The sequence below is a fragment of the Dermacentor albipictus genome, chromosome 2 (genome assembly GCF_038994185.2).
Source record: "Dermacentor albipictus isolate Rhodes 1998 colony chromosome 2, USDA_Dalb.pri_finalv2, whole genome shotgun sequence".
Classification (NCBI taxonomy): Eukaryota; Metazoa; Arthropoda; class Arachnida; order Ixodida; family Ixodidae; genus Dermacentor; species Dermacentor albipictus.
In genome coordinates this window covers 130,448,885-130,471,234 of record NC_091822.1, presented here as the reverse complement: position 1 = coordinate 130,471,234, position 22,350 = coordinate 130,448,885, and the positions used below count along the sequence as shown (strand labels likewise).

Below are 22,350 nucleotides of genomic sequence, written 5' to 3'. Positions count from 1 at the left end.
AATAGCTTTGGAGAAATTGTGTCTCCCTTTCTGACCCATTTCCCTATAGGTATCTCCCTGCTTTTCTTGGGTAGAATTAAGGTAGCTGTAGAACCTCTGTATATATTCTTACGCGAAGGACGAGCCAGTAAGACGAGAAACTATTTACAGATTATGTTTACAACAACGGTTGCAGCGCTGACCGGTTAGATTCACAGCGCGAGCCCAGTTCGTTCTTCCTCCTCTTTTCTGGAGTGATGGCGCCCACGCACCTCGTTCAAACAAACAAATACCACACGCATGTAGCAATATTTTTCAAGCTTTTTACGTAAGCGTTCTGTACTCCTTGATTACGTAGTGCCTCTACTATTGCTGGTATCGGTACTGTATCAAATGCCTTTTCGTAATCTAATAACATAGAGAGGCTTATTGTACTCTGCAGATTTCGCGATAACCTGATTGATGACATGGATGTGATCCATTGTAAGGTATCTCTTCCTGAAGCCAGCCTGTTCCCTTGGTTGACAAAATCCAGTGTTGCCCTTATTCTATTGGAGATTATTTTGGTAAATATCTTATATAATACTGGGAGCAATCTAATGGTCCTATAACTTTTCAATTCTTTAGCGTATCCTTTTTTTGTGGATTAGTATAATGTCTGCATTCTTCCAGTTTTCTGGGACCCTTGCAGGCGATAGACACTTCGTATAAAGAGCCGCCAGTTTTCCAAGCATTATGTCTCCTCCATCTTTGATTAAATCGACTGTTATTCCACCTTATCCTCCCGCTCTCATCGTTTCATGTCTTGCAGGGCCCTTCTGACCTCATCGCTAGTTATAGGAGAGTTTCTATATCCTGTTCATTACTGTTTCTAAGTGAGGTATCGTGACTCCTCTGGGTACTGTATACAGGTCAGCTTAGAATTTTTCCGCTGCTTTTACTGTATCTTCGAGATTGCTTATGGTAATATCCTTCTTATCTTTTAGAGCATACATCATGGTTTGTCCTATGCCAGGTTTCTTTTTTACTGATTTCAGGCTGCGTTCATTTTTTTACGGCTTCTTCAGTCTTTCACATCTTATAGTTTCGAATATCAGTTATTTTCGCCTTGTGGATCAGTTTTGACAGTTCCGCGAATTGCGTAACGCTGTGCGGCCGCCAGTCCCATACAACCGCGTAGAGCGCAGGACTCTGCGATTCTAGACGTACTGCGCTCACCGAGAAAGGTTAGAAAAACACCCACATAAGCACAGGAGAGATGTGGCTACGTGAGGCGGTTCGACGGATAACTGTAGAAGCGTCATTCAAAGCAAGTAATTATTCTCCACTTCCGGTGGCGTTTTCTCTACTTCCTTTTTTAAAAAAATATGTTGATCCATAAATATTCTCATAAACAACGGCTAACATTTTTATCATTCGCTTTTGCTTGCAGTTTGGTTGTTGCGTTGGCTCTCTCCCTTAGTATATCGCTTAATTTCTCAACTCCTTGCAATTTTTGTTTCCGGTTTCCAATTTTGCACGAAAAGTACTATACAATTAAGGAAAAACAGACGAGATAACGGGCGACAGTCATCTTGCTTATGGGTTTAAGGGTTATTGCAGGGTTTCATGATGGACGCTCTTTCACATCATTTTATTTCCCACCTTATCTAACCCATATCACATGTATATGGTTCCGGGCATCTGCCAGAGTCGCGGCGAGCCGTAACTCAAGGAAATAATGAAGCAAAGGGAAAATTTAAACGCAATTGGTGTTTTCTCCGGCCGCAACTCGTTCCATGAGAGTACAAACCAGCTGAGTAACAGCCGCATCCCTCTCCTGGTCCCAGGATCAGCCTAAACAAAGAAGGTTGAACTAACAAAAGCAACAGCTATACGCGTGACGGTTAAATAGATGGTGACAACTGAGCGCATCTCGAGTTAATCGCGTGGGTGCGGAATCTATGAGAAAACAGTCCTTCACATTACAAGAGATGCCGATGACTACCGCCATCTAAAAGGACTGAAAAAGGCAGCATAAGGCTGACCGATGAACAGCTGCCAAGTCTCAACAGTAATCTGGCGGCGCTTTAGGAATGTGTGAGGAGTGGTGGCGTGAGTGGGGAGGGCGGGGGTGCATGCCACTTGATTTCGGGGGGGGCCCGGGCACCCCCGGCCCCCCCCCCCCCTGGGTACGTGCCTGATATATATATATATATATATATATATATATATATATATATATATATATATATATATATATATCTATATATATAAGTTGACATCCCACAAGTAACGCCGGAAGAATTAAAGAAAGCCGTGGGAGCTATGCAAAGGGGGAAGGCAGCTGGGGAGGATCAGATAACTGCAGATTTGTTGCAGATTGTTCTAGGAAAACTGGCCACCCTGTACACGCAATGTGTCATGATCTCGAGCGTACCGGAATCTCGGAATAACGCCAACATAATCTTAATCCATAAGAAAGGGGACGCCAAAGACTTGAGAAATTATAGACCGATCAGCTTACTCTCCGTTGCCTACAATGTATTTACCCAGGTAATCGCAAATAGAATCAGGTACACCTTAGACTTCTGTTAACTAAAGCGCAGGCACGATTTCGTAAAGAGTACTCAACAATACACCATATTCACACTATCAATCAGGTGATAGAGAAATGTGCGGAATATAACCAAACCTTATTTATTTTTATTTCAGAATACTGCAGGCCAACAGTTATGGCCCATGCAGGAGGGGCTATACAAGGCATGTAAATACACTGGAACATCAAAAAATAAAAAGAAAGAACGGCAGTTTAACAGATTGCCGCTAACAGACAAGCAGAAAAATATGTATACACATGTACATATTCATATATATATATGCTTTCGCACATATGCAGCTCTCATTCACTCAAACAAATGCTCTTCTAGAGCTTTAACAAAATTAGCGGACTGGAAGATGGCCCCTGGAAGACAGTTCCAGTCGGAAACGGTCCTCGGAAAAAAACTGTGTTTGAATGTTTCAGTTCTTGCAAAAATTGGTTCCAGTAAATGACTTCCTGTGTGGTGTGTTCGTCTAGACGATAACTGTTTAAGTTCTGTGGGATGCGAAATGTTTAGTTTATGTGCTAAAAGGTTATGCAAAAACAACAAACGGGACATTTTCCTACGTACTTGAAGTAGTTGGATGTTATTTGTTTTCATTAGTGTCGTAGGTGAATCAAGCCTTCTGTATTTGTTATAAATAAACCTAATCGCTTTCCTTTGCACCATCTCAAGCTGGTAAATGTCCTTCTTTATGAACGGGTCCCATAAGACCGACGCGTACTCTAATTTTGATCTGATGAATGTTATGTATGCAAGACGTTTAAGCTTACTTGGAGCGCCTCTAAGCTTCCGCCTCAGAAAGCACAGCTTGGAAAATGATGAGGAACAAATGTCTGAAATATGCTCAGACCAAGTTAAATCGTTTGTTATTGTAACCCCTAAGTATTTATGATGTGTGACCTCCATAATAGAATGATTTAGAAGGATGTAAGAGAAAGGAGAAACCTGTTTTTTGCGCGAAATTCGCAAGAGGACAGTTTTATCTAGGTTAAGTTGCATATTCCATTTAAGGCACCATTGATGAACAGCTAATAGTGAATTTTGTAAGAGGTAATGATCATTACGCTCGTTTATGCTCTTGAAGAGAATGCAGTCATCTGCAAAAAGCTTGACAGAGACATTTTCGGAAATAGCAGCCGGCAAATCATTAATATAAATTAAGAATAGCAGTGGGCCTAAAACGCTTCCTTGGGGTACACCTGACGTAACTGGAAGCACTTCAGATTTACAACCGTTAACCTCCACGTACTGTGTCCTGTGTTTTAAATAAGCATTAATCCAATTAACAAGGTAAGTAGGGACGCCAATACTTTCCAGTTTATAAATAAGTTTACTGTGGGGAACTGTGTCAAATGCCTTGCGGAAATCTAAAATAAGTACATCAATCTGCCCCGATTTATCAAGCACAACAGAAAAATCATGAATTGTTGTAACTAACTGTGTCACAGTGGACATTTCTTTCCGAAAGCCATGTTGTGCAGGTGATAAAATGTTATTTTCAGCAAGATAAGAGTTAAGATAACCCGATACTATGTGTTCAAGCAGCTTGCAACAAGAGGAAGTGATTGAGATTGGCCGATAATTAGAAATGGTTAGCTTGTCCCCTTTTTTTAGAATTGGCACAACGCGGGCCATCCTCCAGTCCTCCGGTACATCTCCCGATAGTAACGAGACTTGAAAGATCCTCGTTAAGAAAACAGATACCTGTGCTGCAAAACGCTTCAAAAAGGCATTTGGAAGCCCATCGGGACCCGCGGATTTTTTATCTGCGAGTTTACGCAGCATACACACAACACCGTCCACAGAGATAGTTGGTACGTCACCAGGATCTTCAACTGGAATTCTTGCTGTGGTTGCCCGTTCCACAAGGAACACGCTTTGAAAATACGAGTTAAAACTTTGCGCTATGATCGTGGAGTCGGTTACAACGCTGTTATTAACTTGAATTTTGGTCAAGTGGTCAGTCCTGCGACCTAGGAAATTCCAAAATTTTTGGGGATCACTTCTGATAAATTCGGGGAGCGTCGTGTCAAAATAACGTGACTTTGCTAGTTTTAACTTATAGGCAAGTTCCTCTTTTAGAACCTGGAAGTGTTGCGGACAAGGTAATTTTTTCTTCCTACAGCGCCTTACTTTACGTTTCATTTGAATAATTTCGCGACTTATCCAAGGATTGTGGCGATTAATACAAACCTTTCTAAGGGGAACAAAATGTTCTATAGTATACTGTACTGTATTCTTAAAGTGCTGCCATAAACTATGAAGGTCATCGCTGCTAGGGTTATCTAACTGTGATTGTAAAGAGTCGATGATTGCGTTATCGTCAGCGCGTGCGTAGTCCTTGATCATTTTAATCGGTCGCATCCCAGCAACAACTGACGAAACACAACAGAAGAACAAGAGACGATGGTCCGAGATTCCAGCTTCAACACTAAGCACTCCATCAAAAAAGGTTTGACTAACAAAGAAAAGGTCTAAGACAGATGTCTCTCTGGTGTATGCATGGACGGTTTGCTTAAGGTTTAAAGAAAACATCAGATCAAGAATAATATCACATGAGGCAGACAGGCCATAATACGGTTTATCCCAATCAATAGCAGGGAAATTAAAATCACCGGTAATAATTAAGTTCCTGTTTTGGTAAGGCAGTAAGCGGTCAAATAAACTATACATGAAAGAATCCGCTGCATCAGGGGCACGATACACAGCACAAAGAAGAAAAGTGAGACCATGCGCAGTAACGTGCAACAACAAACTTTCATGCTGATCAATTTGTTCAAGCAGCGTTACGCTTACTGCACGTTTCGCAATCACAGCAACACCTCCACCACGTGAGCCGCGATCGCGTGGTGGAGGTGTTCGTACTCACTTATATATAGCTCTTATTGATTACGAGAAAGCGTTTGATTTTGTCGAAACCTCAGCAGTCATGGAGGCATTGCGGAATCAGGGTGTGGACGAGCCGTATGTGAAAATACTGAAAGATATCTATAGCGGCTCCACAGCCACCGTAGGCTGCACAAAGAAAGCGACAAAATCTCAATAAAGAAGGGCGTCAGGCAGGGAGATACGATCTCTCCAATGCTATTCACAGCGTGTTTACAGGAGGTAATCAGAGGCCTGGATTGGGAAGAATTGGGGATAAGAGTTAATGGAGAATACCTTAGTAACTTGCGATTAGCTGGTGATATTGCCTTGCTTAGTAACTCAGGGGACCAAGTGCAAAGCATGGTCACTGACCTGGACAGGCAAATCAAAAGGGTGGGTCTAGAAATTAATCTGCAGAAAACTAAAGTAATGTTTAACAGTCTCGGAAGAGAACAGCACGTTGCGATAGGTAGCGAGGCACTGGAAGTCGTAAGGGAATACATCTACTTAAGGCAGGTAGTGACCGCGGATGTGGATCATGAGACTGAAATAATCAGAAAAATAAGAATGGGCTGGGGTGCGTCTGGCAGGCATTCGCAGATCATGAATAGCAGCTTGCCATTATCCCTCAAGAGAAAAGTGCATAACAGCGGTGCCTTAACAGTACTCACCTACGGGGCAGAAAGTTGGAGGTTTACGAAAAGGGTTCTACTTAAAGTGAGGACGACGAAACGAGCTATGGAAAGAAGAATGATGGGTGTAACGTTAGGGGGAGGGATAAGAAGAGATCAGATTGGGTGAGGGTACAAACGCGAGTTAATGACATCTTAGTTGAAATCAAGAAAAAGAAATGAGCATGGGTAGGGCATGTAATGAAGAGCGAAGACAACTGATGGTCATTAAATGTGATGGACTGGATTCCAAGAGAAGGGAAGCGTAACAAGGGATGGCAGAAAGTTAGGTGGGCAGATCGGATTAAGAAGTTTGCAGGAACAACATGGACACAATTAGCACATGACCGATGTAGTTGGAGAAGTATCAGAGAGGCATTTGCCCTGCAGTGGGTGCAGCCAGGCTGCTGCTGCTGCTGCTGATGATGAGTATGATGACGTATATCCTATCATCGTGACATTCATAGTTGCCCTGAGTAGCCTTTATCCACAATATGGCATGCCCCAGACGCAAAGACAACAACCGACTGTCGTTATGACGAGGCACGCATTGTTTTCGAAACCGATTTGTTGTGCACTGGAACTACGAACTGAAACCATGATGCACTTTGTTAGAGTGCCAATTGCAATGCCTAAGGTGTACTTGAGGTGCTACAGCGCAGCTTAAGCTGCCTCGACAATGAAAATTTAAATACCTTCTACCTCACCCCTGTCTCGATCTTGCGTTGTTTATTTACACGAATTGAGAAGTATTCGCTTCTTCAGTACGTATAAGATCTCGCATACCCGCTTCGTAAAGAAGACAGCACAAGCCTCACATGAATTCACTTGATTCTTGATCCCCAATGGTCTCCAATTATGTTGTAATTATTATTGTGCTGCCTTAACATTACGCGAAGAAACAAATATTGCTTCAATATAGATGTCAATGATCAATATTTCACAGCACTACCTAGGCAGAGCAGACTGGCTCGTAGTATAGTTACACCCCGCGTAAACAGGTTGAGAAGAACATAGCTTGCTTAGTCATTAGCGCAGAGAAATCGGACATTGCTTGTGTACATAAGTTGCGTAAGCAGAAAAAAAAAATTGCGTAAGAAAGGAACGGTATTTCATTCAACACTTTTTTTTGTACTGCTTACGCTTTAGTCCGTGCTGTGAGTAGAAATGTCTCTTAGTTGCCTCGCATGGTTAACCAAACGTCACGCGTACATCACTCGACTTCACGCTGATAATTACGATGTACTGTTGGTGCTGTTGCAACTTCAAGAGGGTGGTTAGTTGCATTATAATTTCTTGCTTGTTTCAGAAAGTAACGACCAACTGCACGTGCAAGATTGGAAGCGCTGCAACTGACAAGCAATACTGTGTGGTATGACGAGGAGCGGTGCATATCGCTGTCTATTTTCCTTTTTCCGGTAATATAGATGTCCGAGTTTAGAGAAAATTTGGTGCTCTTGCAAGAAATTTTGTCCGCCATATGTCCTGCTCTGGCTCAGTTTAGAGCCAAAATAAATTTTCCTTTGTTTACGCTGCTTTCCTTAAATAGTTAAAACTTGAAGCCACCCTCTTTTCCCACATTATACGCACACAACTGCCACAAATACAGCTGCATGTTATATAGTCTATAGAAGAGAGAGAGAGTAGAAGAGAAAAGAAAATGTAAGGATGAAGAATAGAAAAAAGATCACCAGAAGGAACGTCATATATGAACTGACGTTAATGGATGCTCATGCAAACCATGCAACGAAAATACTATTATAGGCGCCCAAGCAAGAGAGAGAGAAAGAGAGAGAGAGAGAGAGGGAAAGGCAGGGAGGTTAACCAGAGGCAATTTTCTGATTTGCTACCCTGCACAGGGGCGCGGGATGTAGGGGTTGTAAAAACGACGAAGAGCGAGAAAAATAACACGAGAAAAAAGAGGAAAAAAAACAAAGAAAAGAAAAAGACGTAACAGAAGCAAATGTCGCATTGTTCTAGCAGTACTAAAATCAGACGCGAAGTACAGTATTGTAAGCGGAACACATTGACAGAATCTAGTCCGAATCACAATGGCGACACCTTACGGCTGTCAAAGCACATCTCTATTTAGCGAATCATGACCATTTAACAAATATTTTGGTAACAAAAAGTCGCGTTTATCCAGGTGGCTCAAGTTATCACGAATGTGGACTCTCCGAAGATAACATTACGGACAGTTCGTAGGAGAGTCCTCTACTGAAGCGTCTGGGATGCCACCGTAGGGCAGTTGGTTGTTGACTTCTTTCTTGCGTAGTGCAAGAAAACGAGTTCTGCAGGCGACGTTCAGACGTAAACGGAGTAGAAATGTATGTAATTTACGGCCAGTTTTCATACTTACTTTGCAAGCGCTACATAAATGCTCGCCTCTAAATAGAAAGTCCACATTTGCAGCCACCCTTAAGGCTGGTATGGGCAGCGACAAACGGAGACAAGGACGACAAAATACATATGGAAACGCTACACACCTCTGCAACAAGAATGAAACAGGGACTAAGCCAATCTGCTGGCCTATGCTTATTGTAATAAAATATTATAGGCTCAGAATAACATTGAGTGCTTCTAGCCAGTTAAGGTTCATACCGCGAACAGTACGAGACATTAAGACAAGAGAGGGGACAACGCAAGCGCTGAACAGTAACTGCATAGTCTACTGCTTTCTTTCTTTTTCTTTCATACGCGAAACTTCTACTCGAGAAAAATGAGAGAAAGAGAAAAAAAAGATGCGAAGGAAGAAATAATCAAACTAAAATAAACACAGGGGCACAAAATGAAGCCTAATAGAACGGAAAATTTGGCAAGTTGGTTTACGTTGAGCACGTTGCAAGAATAGCGAGACGAAGCGGAGCACGAGCGATATGTGTGCGCCTTTTCGTTCTTGCGTGTAGTTTCATCACGTTACTTCCCATGACGCTCAGTGAGGGGAAAAAAGCACGGAATGCGTACTTAGAAAGAAGCACACGCAGTAGGCGTGCGCCTTTAGCGAGGCCCGGCGTGAAACGAGGAACCGTCCGGGATCGAAACTGCAATAGAGTGTTTTAGTTGAGCGTCTTTACAGTACGCTCCACTCCGAGCTGCTACGCTAAGCCACAGCGGGGCGGCGGGCGATTTTCACGTTTTAGTTATGCGTTTAGCGTAGCGCAGCGGACCTTTCGCAGTTGCAGTGCCCCCTGGCCAAATTCAGGGTAATGAAAGGAAATAAAAACACCTATTGATCACTCTTATACAGTAAAACGTATATATGTATGTATATAACTTATTTCTCCATGAAGTATCTAGACGTGCGCTTGTAATGCGTTACCGGTCCATTTTATCCAATGGAAAATAAATCGCCGTCTTGGGAAACGTCACGTGATAGCCAGCGCGCTTGCTTTCTGCAGCCAATCCAATCCTTTCTGACGCCAACGCTAGCCAAAGCGCTGCGCAGCACGCTCCGATCAGGCAGCTTCTAAGCGGACCGCGTTCCTCGCTCCGCTAGCCCGCTTACGGCTAAGCGGACGGCGCATGCGCATTCGCGCTTCCGCTCCGCTTAGCTGCTTAGCGGAGCGTAAACACGATCAACTAAAACACTTTATTAAGTAGGGCAAAGCGGTACAGAGCGTGGAACCAGTGTGAACGAAAGTAATGGAAACCCGGTTTATTCTCGTCTGCTGACATTGCTAATTAAGTAGCCTAGGAATTTGCGCGAGATGTCTCATTACCTATAGCATGTGATATTGAAAAGAAGGCAGAATTTAGAGTTTGAAGTAACAAACCTTTGTAAGAAAAAATAAAGGGATATTGCGCACAATGTTTAGCGGCACGGTGATGGATATAACGGCCTTAGTGTTGAAACTCTCGCACGTGAAAGCCTTCATTTGCTAACAAACTTTGTAATGCCGCTTCTTGCTATGCTTTTATTTTGCAACGCAGCAAAGTATCGCTTTCACGAAAGATGACTATGCAGTAAATGTAACCCTCGGATTATGCAATGCCAAAGGATGGTGCGACATCAAGGGCATTGAGGCGTACTGGCAAGTGGACGTGAGAAATCAAGATGTTGCAGGTAGGATAGAAACCATTATCTTCACGATGCAAGAATTGTATTTACTGGGGGTCAAGGAACGTACCAAACTTTCGAATATGAATTGCATATTGTCCTATTAAACTGGGTCTACGAATCGAATAGTCATTATGCGCACAAAAAGATAGTTTTCCAAGGGATTTCGAACATATCAAATTGTCCGTTGTGCGCAACCAAAAATAAAATTAAATCTAGAAATGCGAAACCAATTTTATTCCCGTGGCCATAATAGAAATAAAATGCGAGTAGTTTGGCAATGGAACAGAACAATGTCACTCGGAAAGCCCAAATTTTCCGACTTGGCCATGACTACCTGCATACTCTGAAAAGTCGCGAGAATGGGAACTAACTAAATTGTTTCTACACTCCCACCTGTAGCCCTAAAGAAGAACGCTTCACAACGTGCAACGTAATAACAGAAACTTTCTAACGCTGGGAATACTAGGATGTGAACATCGATGAACAGTGATGCTGAAATGACACGTTTATTGGAAACCTATTGAAAAAGCAGTCCATATTCGATTCGCTTCGGTTCTAGCACTATTTGATTTGTAGTCGATTCAGTCTGAAAAACCCCTATTTGCACGCCCATACTATTTGAGATATTGCTAATCCTGCCATGTTCTATGGAACAAAGTATAAAGCTATTCCCTCAGCTAAACCACACAAAATAAGAGTGGTACCGTCACGGCCGTTTCTAGATTAAATAATTCGACTATCATTTTGTAAACGTTGGCAACATAACATAGGCTCACATACCCCTTCTTTTCATCCGTTCTATCCGGTACAAAAAAGTGCGCAGACATATACATGGGGTGCCTATTTGAGTATCGTACGTATTTCGCTGTACCACGCGTGCGTCGGTATTCAGGCAAGGCACCTGAAGCTCAAGTCACATGCTTTGCGCATCGAACGTTATACATGTAGTGCAGGTAAGGTAGGTGCCACATTCGATTAGAGCGGGCAGCCCTCGCGGAGCGTGCGCTTCTGCAGCCTAAGTAGAAATCTGCGCACTCATTTTGATCAATATCTTCTTTCAGAACACCTGAAAGCATTTCAACGGCCTCCGTGCGTTGCCCCCAGTGTCGACGTTTCACCGGAGGTGAGTTGACGCAGAAGGTTACTTTCGCTGGAGGCGCTATTGCCGCTTCCTAATTTGTGTGCAAATGACCATTTGCCAATTGGGTGCAAAGGTCTTAAATATGCGCCAGAGAAGTGTGGATGAGATAGGCGAAAGAAAGATGAAACACTTCATGCCGGATATTATCAGGTGATTTCAGGACGCAGTTTTATGACGTAGTAAACGACAAAATAGAGTTCCGGCGCCACCGACGTCGCTACATGCGACCGTGCAAATTTAACTGCAATTAGCGTAGCCAAAATGACAACGGCAGCTGTTGAGATGGCGGGAGAGACCAGCCCATTGGCAAAGCGGTCCATCTGGTCATCACATGCCTCGTTTAGTAACATTAAAATTGTTTTTTTACGTGTAGAATCATGAGAAGGTAAGCTACGTCAGAGCCGGCTTTCCTAAAATCTCAGATACACGCACGAAAATAAGCGCACAAAGATTGTATTGTCTAAGGGCACCATGCATCGCGATAAGTACAGTGCACAAGATAGTCACAGTAATGTCTGCTTTATAACTTTTCAAGAGTGATCACTCTTCTCAGTTATCCCCACAACAGTGAGGTACATCTGTGCTTATCGCCGACAGCACAAGGGATATGATATACGTTGGGGGAAGACAGCCTTGACGAGTGGTGATAGGTTCTGAAAAATTAGCTCTAGGTCATTGCGAAGGCAAGAGGGCCATTCAGGGATCGTCATGTCGGAAAGGTGCCGAACTTGCTTCCTGAAACAATAAGCAGCGACTTGGTTTGGGATTGGGTGATTTCTGGCAAACACGATTTGAATCTCTTCGAGCTAGTCCAAGATATTGGCACAGTGCCTAGATCTTTAAGCGCTTCATTCAGTTAATGTTGAACTTGCGTGCTTTGAACAACGCTGGCACGATGTTGTGTAAAGGTTCCAGAAATAAGCCTCCGTATAACTGCATCATGACGTGTACAGATGTGCGCCTCGACTTCGCATACATGAATTTCAGTGCCTACGGTAATAATTCACAGGAATCCTTCTTCGCATACATGAATTTCAGTGCCTACGCTAATAATTCACAGGAATCTTTCGTGAAGCCCTCGTTGCTCACATATCGAAAGATACTGTTATCTAGTGTGTATGAGAACTTATGATTATCATTTTGGCATTGCTTTTCAGCTGTCGGCTGCGGCAGGCTGCGAGTACTTCTGTTATCAAAGGCATAACAACGACATCGACGATGGAAGACCCTGCGTTGTAAGTAATTTCAGAAGTGCGAGAAACAATTCCCCTTTCTAGTTAAAATTATCCGTAACAGCACCGAAGAAATGTTTAGTTGCAATGAGAAATGTTAAATATACACTATAGCTGCGATGAATCTCTATGCTTAGTCACGCTAACAATCCTCTGTGAGCCGGAGTTTGATGGATGGGTAGCAGTGAGAGAACAGTGCTGCGACTGATTCGTTTAGCTATGTATGTGAAGAGTTATCAGTGTCAAATAACGAAACTGAATAAGTTACCAATGTTGCAACGTCGATCGGTTGATTAATCTGTCAAGAGTGAAAAGAGAATGGCTCCTTGATAATGTTCAAAGAATTCATCCGGTATATATTCAGGTAAGTACATGCTTCTCTAGATATGAAAGACGGTCGGGTACAGAAAGGAGGGCAGGGAAAAGCATATCAAGAAAATATGTAGTCGCGCTATGTACAGGTGAGAGAATGGTGATGGGATGGTAATAATGCAACTGTTAGAGCTTTTCAATTAAGTCAATGCTGCGAAGGAATTAAAAAGGCCAGCCAAATGCGCTTGACATGGAAGAAAGGCAAGGTCTTCTTCGGCGCATTAGTGTACCATGTGATTAAGATTATAATGCGCATAAGATGTGTATTGTACCATGCGCATGCGATGTGGTTTGTACTATGTTTGTACAACATGCGGATTAATGTACTATGTGGTTTGGTGCCACCACCACCACAACAGTGGCAGAATAATTGAGCGTCCACCTCGCAAGCTGGAAGCACTCCGACTGCAGCCTTTTGCAGCCTGGAGCTTACTGGGTTTTTCTAGTTGGTGTAGATGACCGCCAGCTTGGCGCTCGGCCTTTTCATAAACATTTCTCATCTCGAAAGGGGGCCCTGTAGAGCGATAAAAGGCATCTGAATGCCCCGTGTACTTCCCCAGCAATGCTTAAAAAGTCGTGCATCTGCCACTATTGCGTGGGAGGCAGACTAGTGCTACCGCCGCGGGTACACTACCGGTAAAATAAGCAGTGGCGCGTTCATACCCTGTGCTCAGTGAAGGAATGGGACCTCCTCGCTTGGGAAGAACACCCACCATAGGTCCAACCTCGCGGTCCGTCCACAGCGGCTGTCGGCGAACGTTCTGTAATTAAGGCATCACCGGGTATCTACCCGTAAGTATGTATGGTTTTGCGCATAAGGAACGCGGACACAAGAAATAATGATGGTACACACAAGGCACAAACTTACCACAATTTCATTTCGGAATGAACGTAACCCTTCTTTACACCCTTGCGACAACACAGCGCATGTCCCAATATATATCTTTACACACACGTGCATCCACTCAAAAAAGCTCTCTCTTTTGCTGATAGTGCAATTGACGCCTCAATGATGCAGCCATTTTCCAATTTAGAAATGTTATGTACTTGTATTATCAAACGAGTTATTTTATTTTTGCTTCTTGCTATTATTGTGCACTGGTAAAGCCTAGGTTTGCATCCGCAATCTCTGAAGCGAATGCCTAACCAGCCACCTGCATCTTTTTTCAACATTATTCACATGCCCGCGCAGCCTGTCATTAACGCAACGACATGATTTTCCTGCACAAATCGTTTACATGACAGTGTTTTGCTGTAGACTACGCCTTCATTGCACGCTACATACTCGGTGCGATGTTGCTTGTTGGACATTTTTTCCCTGTTTCTCTCTGTCCGTCATCTTGCATAACTTCGCCAGTTTATGAGGGGCAGAGAACAACACTATTAGGTCAACACATTGGGCTACCTTCGTTCCGTGTGTCGCATCGTTCTTTTTTGTGTCCGCGTCCTTTATGGGTGACGCTGTACATACTTATGGAAGACCAACAGGCCCACGTAGCTACCTCATCTACGGGTAAAACAGGAACAATCGCGCACCATGGCTGGCATTCGGCCATTCCCTCAACGCTTGGTAAAGACACCACCCTTTCGGGAAATTGCCACCATGGGACAGACAGACATCCTTTTTACAGCCACAGACGACCTCGTTGTAAAGCATCCGCCACGGCTGTGGAAGGCAGGTGAGAGCTGCCATCGGGTAAAATAGGTACAAGCGCACTCGGGGCCTGGTGCTCGTTAATCGGGGAAACTTAACGCGTGGAAAGGCGTAGTTATCCCTAACTTCAGGGCATCCCCACAAAATAGGTGCTTTGGGAAGCGGCTCAGAGTGGGAGTGGCTCAGACCACCCTTATCAAGGTCTGTCTGGGCCTAAAGCGTTCAATGGGATTTTCATGGCACGGTCATCTCGCCCAGGATGATAGGCCCCTAAAGAAAGCCGAGTGTTGGGCCGGGGGACGCCTGAGCCCATTGGGATAACGGGTAGGGTAACCGGCGGCAACGTGGTTTTCAACACACCCCTACAGGCAGCCGAGACGGAGTGATAGGGTTTTCGGCTAGCCAATATATCTTCGCGATCAGCCGACATATTTAGAATATGGAGTATTTTAGACTAGGGAGTATTTTTCGTTGAGTAATGCCACACTCTCCCTTCCGGTTCTAGGCTCGCGCAGTTTGCACAAGCGCATGTGGGTTTTATTTCGGCCTTCTTGCTCTTATTACGCGTTACTGCTGGTCCGTAGATGACATCACCTTATTTTGACGAAAGTGGTCGGAAAGTGGAAGGAAGATACCAAGATCCCATGAATCCTAAATGGATCTAATGTGGCGCTTAAAACGAAATGAAAGCAAGCCTTAAACATTGTCATCAGGGAAAAGAAAGATTAAAAAATGCTTTAAGTGATTTTTAGCACACAGAAGCCACAGGGCTAGTGCGACGGACATAGAGAACTGTCCTTGTGTCTTTTGTGCGTTAGAAGGCTAAAATGGACTGCCAACATGGCCAAACTTACGCTCTTTAAAACTTGACACTGCTATGAAGCAGAAAGGGAGAAATCTAGCAAGCTCCTTTCACCTAGTGATTCTTGGGAAGCAGTCTCTATTAACCAAAAAAAAAAACGTGTCTTTTCATGTTTGCAACCTGGACACTCCAACGAAACGTTTTCGAGAGATTTTAACGCACCGCCATTTTCACAATAAGGATTCGCGGTCATCCATCGGCAGGTCGGTCGCTCGATTAGTCGGTGGATGTTGTGACAAAAAATCACGTACTTCAATGTATACAAAATTAACGAAAACTATCCACGAGCTGGACATAGATATGAATCGAACATTTGCTATATGTTTGCAGATGGAGTGGTATCCGGCTAGCATAACAGGAGAGCCAGTAGTGACACTTACTGGGGCTTGCTCTAAAGGAATATGCCGTTATAATGGTACGTGGCACGCGCCGAATTTAGCAAGCGTTGCGTTGTATGATTGCTTTATGAACTATATTGCATGGCATAGGGCAATTTCTTTTCGCAGATTCCAGCTGGAACCCCTCGGAAGGCTTGTGCCATGACAGTGGTCGTTACAGCAAGTACGGCGTAAGAAGTCACTTTACCTTGCAGAAAGTTTAGCGATAATATCAAGGTGTAAGGTGCCGATACACAGCAGTTGCAAAATGCGCTTGAATTAGTTTATGTATCTGCTGTGGCCATATCATTGAAACCCATACAATCTACTGTTTCTATACTTCAGCTAGATTTTGTTATGCCATTCTTAGAAACGTGGCGCGGAGGCTGCGTAACGTATATGTTATATGTTGGAGAGATGCGTGCTGGTAATGGGAGCCTAATTGAAATACAAATAGAGAACTTCTCTGTTCCTCTTTCTGCACCATGCCCCCATATATGTTCTCTTCCTTACCCCTCCTCCCCTCTTCCCTTATTTAAGTATCGTAGTCTCACTTTTCTTTGCTTTTATTAAGTTCACATCAAGAGCAGGTGAAACGCACTCGATTACATTTATGACACGGTTGAATTACCAGTAGCGTAAAAGAAAAAATCAACCATCAAATTATGGTGCTGATATTTGGGAATGCATCTGCATATATGTTTTTCTTAGACCTCAGAGAAACATATTTTATGGGGGGTTCTTCAACGAAAGGCGACAAGGACAGGAAGGCGACAAAACGCATAACACGCGGCAATGAAGAAGTTTGAAGAATAAAAAGAAAGCTGTAATGACTGCAAAAACTGCACGTTTGCATGTGAGCCAATAACCTCGAGGAAAAATGCGAGAACGTGCCAACGCTAAAAATTTTAGATAACTAACTTTTCTGCGCAGGGACTTACACAGTAGGATCTATAGAGCGTTTCATATATTATTTCAATTTTGCTCATGGTAAGTGTTACACGCAACTGAGAGGGTGCCAGGTACAGCTTAAATACTTAGCAAAAGCAAGCCGAATAGTGGCTCAAATGTGTACTGTCGTATGTAGGGTTTCGCGAAAAAATAATTAATTACATCCGTCGCACGAAATTATTTCACTCAAGACAGTGGATAAGCGACGGGACTGTGAGACGCCTTTATAGCGCCCCAGTTGACACGAACAAGTTGACAATGACGACCATGATTATAGTGAAGATGACGGACTCCCAGTGTTTACTGCGCATGGCATTGCAACACTGGGAGTCCGTCATCTTCACTATAATCATGGTCGTCATTGTCAACCTGTTCGGGTCAACTTGGGCGCTATAAAGGCGTCTCACAGTCCCGTCGCTTATCCACTGTCTTGCCAACAAAACGCTTTGGCAGAGCGGTGCCACTTAACTGAACCATCACCGCCCAGACAACGTGGTAGCTTCGCTTTCGCTAAATAATCCGCGCGGCGCGTGCTCCTCGGAGTTTCAAAGCGTGTTCACTAGCAGACAAAGCAGCTGCAGGTGATCAATTTTGTAGTGATAGCGGGAAGCCTTCGTGCTATGCCAAAACATTGTGTTGACAGCAGTACCTCAAAGCAAAATGAAGAAGAAAAACTTGATGTGAACATCTTATTTTTTCACTGTCGCAGGAAATTGTCGGAGGATGTACGTATAAGTGCCCGGACGATACTAAACGAAATCGCCCCTACGGACTGACGTGCTTGGTAAGTTCGCCTGGAGGTGAAACACCAATGCTGGAGGGGGTGCTTAAAATGCAGAAACAGCCCCACGAGGTTTTGTTTGTTTGCTTGTTTATAGATTAGCAAGACGAGGTTTACAAATCGAAACGTGGTCGGCGTCTGCAATGGCGGATCCTGTGCCGAAATCCGTAAGTATGCCACCTGCTTCACCGCAGTTTTCAGCCTTTTTGGTCCAATATAGAGCTTAACTACAATGAACCAGCAGGTCCCGAACAAGGGATGCCTTGGGTTGGGGCTGGAGGCATCTTTCGTTAGGCCACTGTTCAATACTTCAACTGTTCTGCCCTCCTGTGAACACTTGTTTTGCTATGTTGCATGAGCGAGTCACTTACTGGAAAGTTTTCTATTAATTAGTACACTGGTCGGTCATCTTCTCTTATAATATATCCAGAATAAAGATTGGCTGGAAGTTTCTCTCATGCATAAACCTAGCGTCATAGCTTTTTGTGAGTACGGGCTCAGATGCCTACATATGTCGCTGTTGAATAACGTTGTACACGTCCTCTTCGCGGCCCCACACAAGTATGCTTTCAAATTTAGGGTCCTTCGTATTGGGCTGAAACTTAATAAATCCAAATTTTTGCATGCGGAGAAAACATTGATGAGTGCGGAGTTAAACCTAATTTGTCCCTGTTGTTGCCCTTTCATATATTATAGTATAGTTAATAAATGCATATATACAAAACTAATGAATGCTGCCAACTTTACTGAACAAGTAGATGTCGATGTAACATATGATATTATCAACATCATTAACAGCTATCTGCTTCATCTATCGTCGTTATGACAGCAACTTTTTCCCGTCTTCTATGTTTTCAGAGTAAAATATACCTACTCTCAGCACCCGTCGCAACATCGAATCCCTAAAGCTCATGCACTCATTGCTTAATGCATCGAACACTTCTTACCTTAGTACATGCATAAAGCTTGTGGAACGTTCCTCGTCTAGGAGGTATCGCCATCCTAATATTGCACCTCATCGGCAACGAACTGATACGTTTAATTGTAGTTCTTTCCTCTTAACCGTTGAATATTGGAACTCATTGCCTGATGTCATTTGCTCTCATCGGCTGGACGATTTCTTGCTTAAACGTGGATGTTATTGATGTATTTTTTAATATTGATGATGTTGCTTATCACTTTCTCTCTCGTGCTGCTTATATTTGTACTTTCTGTATGCTTTACACTTGTATACTTCCGCGATCCTGCCATAGCCCTAGAAGAGTTGCAGTATGTAAAAATATATTAAACAAACAAACAAACAAACAAACAAACAAACAAACAAACATGCAAACAAACAAATAAATAAATACATAAATAAAATTTATCCGTAATTTTCGCTTAACAGTCAAGTGAAAGCCGACATACATGAACACATAATAAATTTAGAGCCTCCCGGCCCTGAGTCAACAAAAGCGTTTCAGTTTTTGAGTGGCCACGTTTACACGATAACCCCCGCCGCGGTAGATTAGCAGCTATGGCGTTGCGCTGTGAAGTGCGACGTCGCGGGATAAAATCCCGGCCGCAGCGGCCGCACTTCTAAAGAAGGCGGAATGAAAAAAAAAGGAAAACAGGCAGTGTCCCGTGCATTGGGGTCATGTTAAGGATCCTTTGGGGGTCAAAATTAATCGGGAGCCCCCACCCCCCTGCGGCGTGCCTTATGATCACATAGTTCTTTTGGCACGTAACAACCCAGAAATATTTAATTCACTCATTTTACACGACAACGACAATGGCGCGTTGCACGGCATTTCTCCGCAACGTCACATATTTGTAAATGCCGGCAATGCACCAGGAAGTGAATTAAAAGCAACCCTGACGTTGCTCTGCGTTGTGCACGGAAGCTGTAACATTGAGAGGGTGTTTACCAATGCAATTACGATACGTTGGAAGAAGGATCACTGGTTTGTCTAGTTGGTGTTCTGTTAATGTTGCTGCGAGAGCGTGTATACTAGTGACCAGTAAAGCAGGATCACCACAGCAATGGACGAATTGTATGAAATGATCCCCCCTCCCACCTATGATAGACGCTGAAGTGCCCCTAGTGCACATGATAATGTGTCGACAAGAGCTTGTAACATAAGGAAAAGATCCCATTTTCTACGAAGCGTGCTCTTGTGCAATACTTGATGTACTATTGTTTGTTTAAACGTTCAGAGATCTGGCATTGTAGAGCGGACCTACCGCTGAAATTCAGTGATGAGCGTCTCGATACATGTGCGATTACCAAGATGTTCTTAAAAATAGGTGTGTATTAATATGTGTCTGCCTCTTAAATTTCCCACTCAAACAATGCTCCAGAGGTGCTTATACGAAGTTGATAAACAATTGTTATTAATTCGTCTTCTTGAGCTCACTTTATTAGCTGAAAGGTATAAGCGCAGCCTTGGCTTCAATTCCGGAACATTTAGTAAAAAAAAAAAAATCTGTATGCTTTGAAAAACACTCGTATACGACATGCGCGTCTTCAGTACACTCGCACATATTTCCTGTTAACCGCGAAATACCCCCTTTATTTTATTTGAAAAACGCATCCATAAGTTGCTCCTTGGACAGTGTAACATTTGTACTGCGTTTCTCTTCTACAAATTCTGAATGGACAGATAATGCTTGTTGCAAAACTTGTTGGCAGTTCTCTCATCAACTGTCTATCTGCAGTTGTGACGAACTACATTTTGTGCTTACCATTGCACGTACTTTCATAACAGGTGAGGACGATCCCTGCGCAATGAAGCATTATAATGCACGAACTGTTCCGGTAAGAGTACTTATTTGAGTTAACTATATTATGTTAGCGTCTATTATCGTCAGTGGGTTAATTTTCTCGCATTCTTTATTTACCTGGAAATGACAAGTTCTCTTTCCCTTCCACGTAAAGAATGGCCTTGTTAAGCTACCCACCATGGTGGCGCTGTGGGTGCGCGTGAGCCTGTGGTGAAGGGTTCGAATCGTGGCCGCAGGGGCCTCATTCATAATAGCGAAAAGTACACAACACTCACGTATTTGGATGATTCAGGTGCACGTTAGGAACCCCAGTAAGCAAAAATTATTCCGCTGCCTTCCACTACAAGCGATCATTCGATCAATCATACAAATATATTGCGATTATCGTTGTGCTAGACCTCTTCTAGACAGAGGAATGTCAATTGTATTAGCACCTATAGATTATAGGTTGCAGTTGAATACTAAAGTAGCGAAGTGTCGGATATAACAGACGATAGCTGATATTCAGAGATTCGTTAATGGAGATCTTACAATGACAGAGAAAAACGATAACTTTGTACTATAAAGGCACCATCGCTATGAATGTTTATTTATGCAAAATAGAAACAAGGGTTATATGCATGATGGCTAGTTTACAAAGTTCGAAGTGCCACCGCGGCATTGCAGAATTGAAGTCATTGTTAATGGGACATTACATTAATCATTGTTAATGGGACATTATAGATAACAATCAAGCAGGGAGAGACGTTTTCATCTGGTTTGTTAAAAAACTATCTCCGATGCGAAATAACTAGTGCTGTCATGATTATGACTTAGGACTGGTACAACTCGACCGGTAAAATTTGAGGAAAGCCAGAGGTAGCGATGATCAAAGAAATGAGTGGGAGAAAGAGACAAACTGGCCGGGAAAGGCAGAGAGGTTAGCCCTAAAATGATTATGGTTTGATCAAAGAACCTTTCTGACTTAGCCGACTCGCGATACACTCGACATGCACAATTACAGGACTGAGTTAGGGCAGTTTTCGTTATAGCGATTAAACGTCTACAGGACTCGCATTTGTGAGGCACACAACTAACACACTTGTTCTTTTTTGCAGCAACGAGTATCGAAGAGTTGTCTGTGTCGCGGTGAGCCGGTGGCTAATGGAACAATGTGTGCTGTAAGTTTTCCTACTTATAGTGTGCATGAAAATATTTAACACGGGGCGTGTTTTTGCTATATCTGCTTCGTTGTCGGCAAGGTTCTGAAAGAGTTCTGATGGCCAGCTTTTTACTGACGGTGCTGCTTCATGGCTTCCATGTGAGCCTGATTGAGAAGTGTAGAGATGCCTGCGTGAGTGACACATCGACATCGCGGCTCACTGCCAAGATGTATTTTAATTGTTGACGGCCCCGTAAGACCGATGAAATATTATGTGTTCAAGTAGCTTGCGTATGCGGTAAGCATTTGTGCCTTGTTGCTTGAATAAGTTTTTTTTTTCGAATGATAAGTGCCTCTGTGTATTTTCTAGTTGGTTCGCTCTTTCTTCGCATTCGCGATGTAATTCCGAAGCTCAACCATGAACTGTCAATTCAAGATGCAGTTGTGACGTCGCGGTTCCCCATTATTTGATGCCGAAATCAGGCGTAGGCGTAAGCTCTCTCGGAGTAACAAAACTCAATCTCGGAGCCCGTGCTGTTCTTTACTGTAAGCTCTGGACACTATTCCAGTAGTCGGATATGACCGCCATATTTGGACACTCCTTATAAGGTTCGGCTCGTCGTATGCGACGCCCCTGAGATCCGCGGAGATTCGTGCCGAGACACGTCATTGTTGATTATCTGGTTTTGCGCTCCAAATTATATTGATGCGCCAGCCCATCAGCTCAGGTCATGAGCGGTACCTTATACCAATATCCTCGAAAAGTTTACAGTTATTTCTTTTTACCAGTGCTCACATACAAGGCCGAAATTTGGAAGATAAGAATAAAGCTCGCAAAAAATTTCAGGAGCAAGCAGCGAGTGCCCAATTTTAAAATTGCTCAGCATAAGATTTAATGATAAGCAGACATCTG

The 22,350-nt window shown here is 43.3% G+C and overlaps 2 protein-coding genes across 4 annotated transcripts in view; one reads left to right on the top strand and one right to left on the bottom strand.

Moving 5' to 3' along the window:
* The window catches only part of LOC135912540 (uncharacterized), a 328,642-nt gene that overhangs the window by 246,288 nt on the left and 60,004 nt on the right, over positions 1 to 22,350 (bottom strand). For both annotated transcript variants that reach the window (XM_070533974.1, XM_070533975.1), the window contains exon 5: positions 13,572 to 13,669. In XM_070533974.1, coding sequence (XP_070390075.1) covers positions 13,572 to 13,624 — 53 coding nt within the window. In that variant the 5' untranslated portion in view covers positions 13,625 to 13,669. The remainder of the gene's footprint in view (positions 1 to 13,571; positions 13,670 to 22,350) is intronic.
* LOC135912536 (uncharacterized) overlaps positions 1 to 22,350 on the top strand; it is a 44,256-nt gene that overhangs the window by 9,076 nt on the left and 12,830 nt on the right. For both annotated transcript variants that reach the window (XM_065444991.1, XM_065444990.1), the window contains exons 5-14: positions 7,413 to 7,475; positions 10,034 to 10,166; positions 11,225 to 11,286; positions 12,462 to 12,539; positions 15,755 to 15,839; positions 15,931 to 15,992; positions 17,462 to 17,536; positions 17,631 to 17,700; positions 20,281 to 20,330; positions 21,394 to 21,456. In XM_065444991.1, coding sequence (XP_065301063.1) covers positions 7,413 to 7,475; positions 10,034 to 10,166; positions 11,225 to 11,286; positions 12,462 to 12,539; positions 15,755 to 15,839; positions 15,931 to 15,992; positions 17,462 to 17,536; positions 17,631 to 17,700; positions 20,281 to 20,330; positions 21,394 to 21,456 — 741 coding nt within the window. The remainder of the gene's footprint in view (positions 1 to 7,412; positions 7,476 to 10,033; positions 10,167 to 11,224; positions 11,287 to 12,461; positions 12,540 to 15,754; positions 15,840 to 15,930; positions 15,993 to 17,461; positions 17,537 to 17,630; positions 17,701 to 20,280; positions 20,331 to 21,393; positions 21,457 to 22,350) is intronic.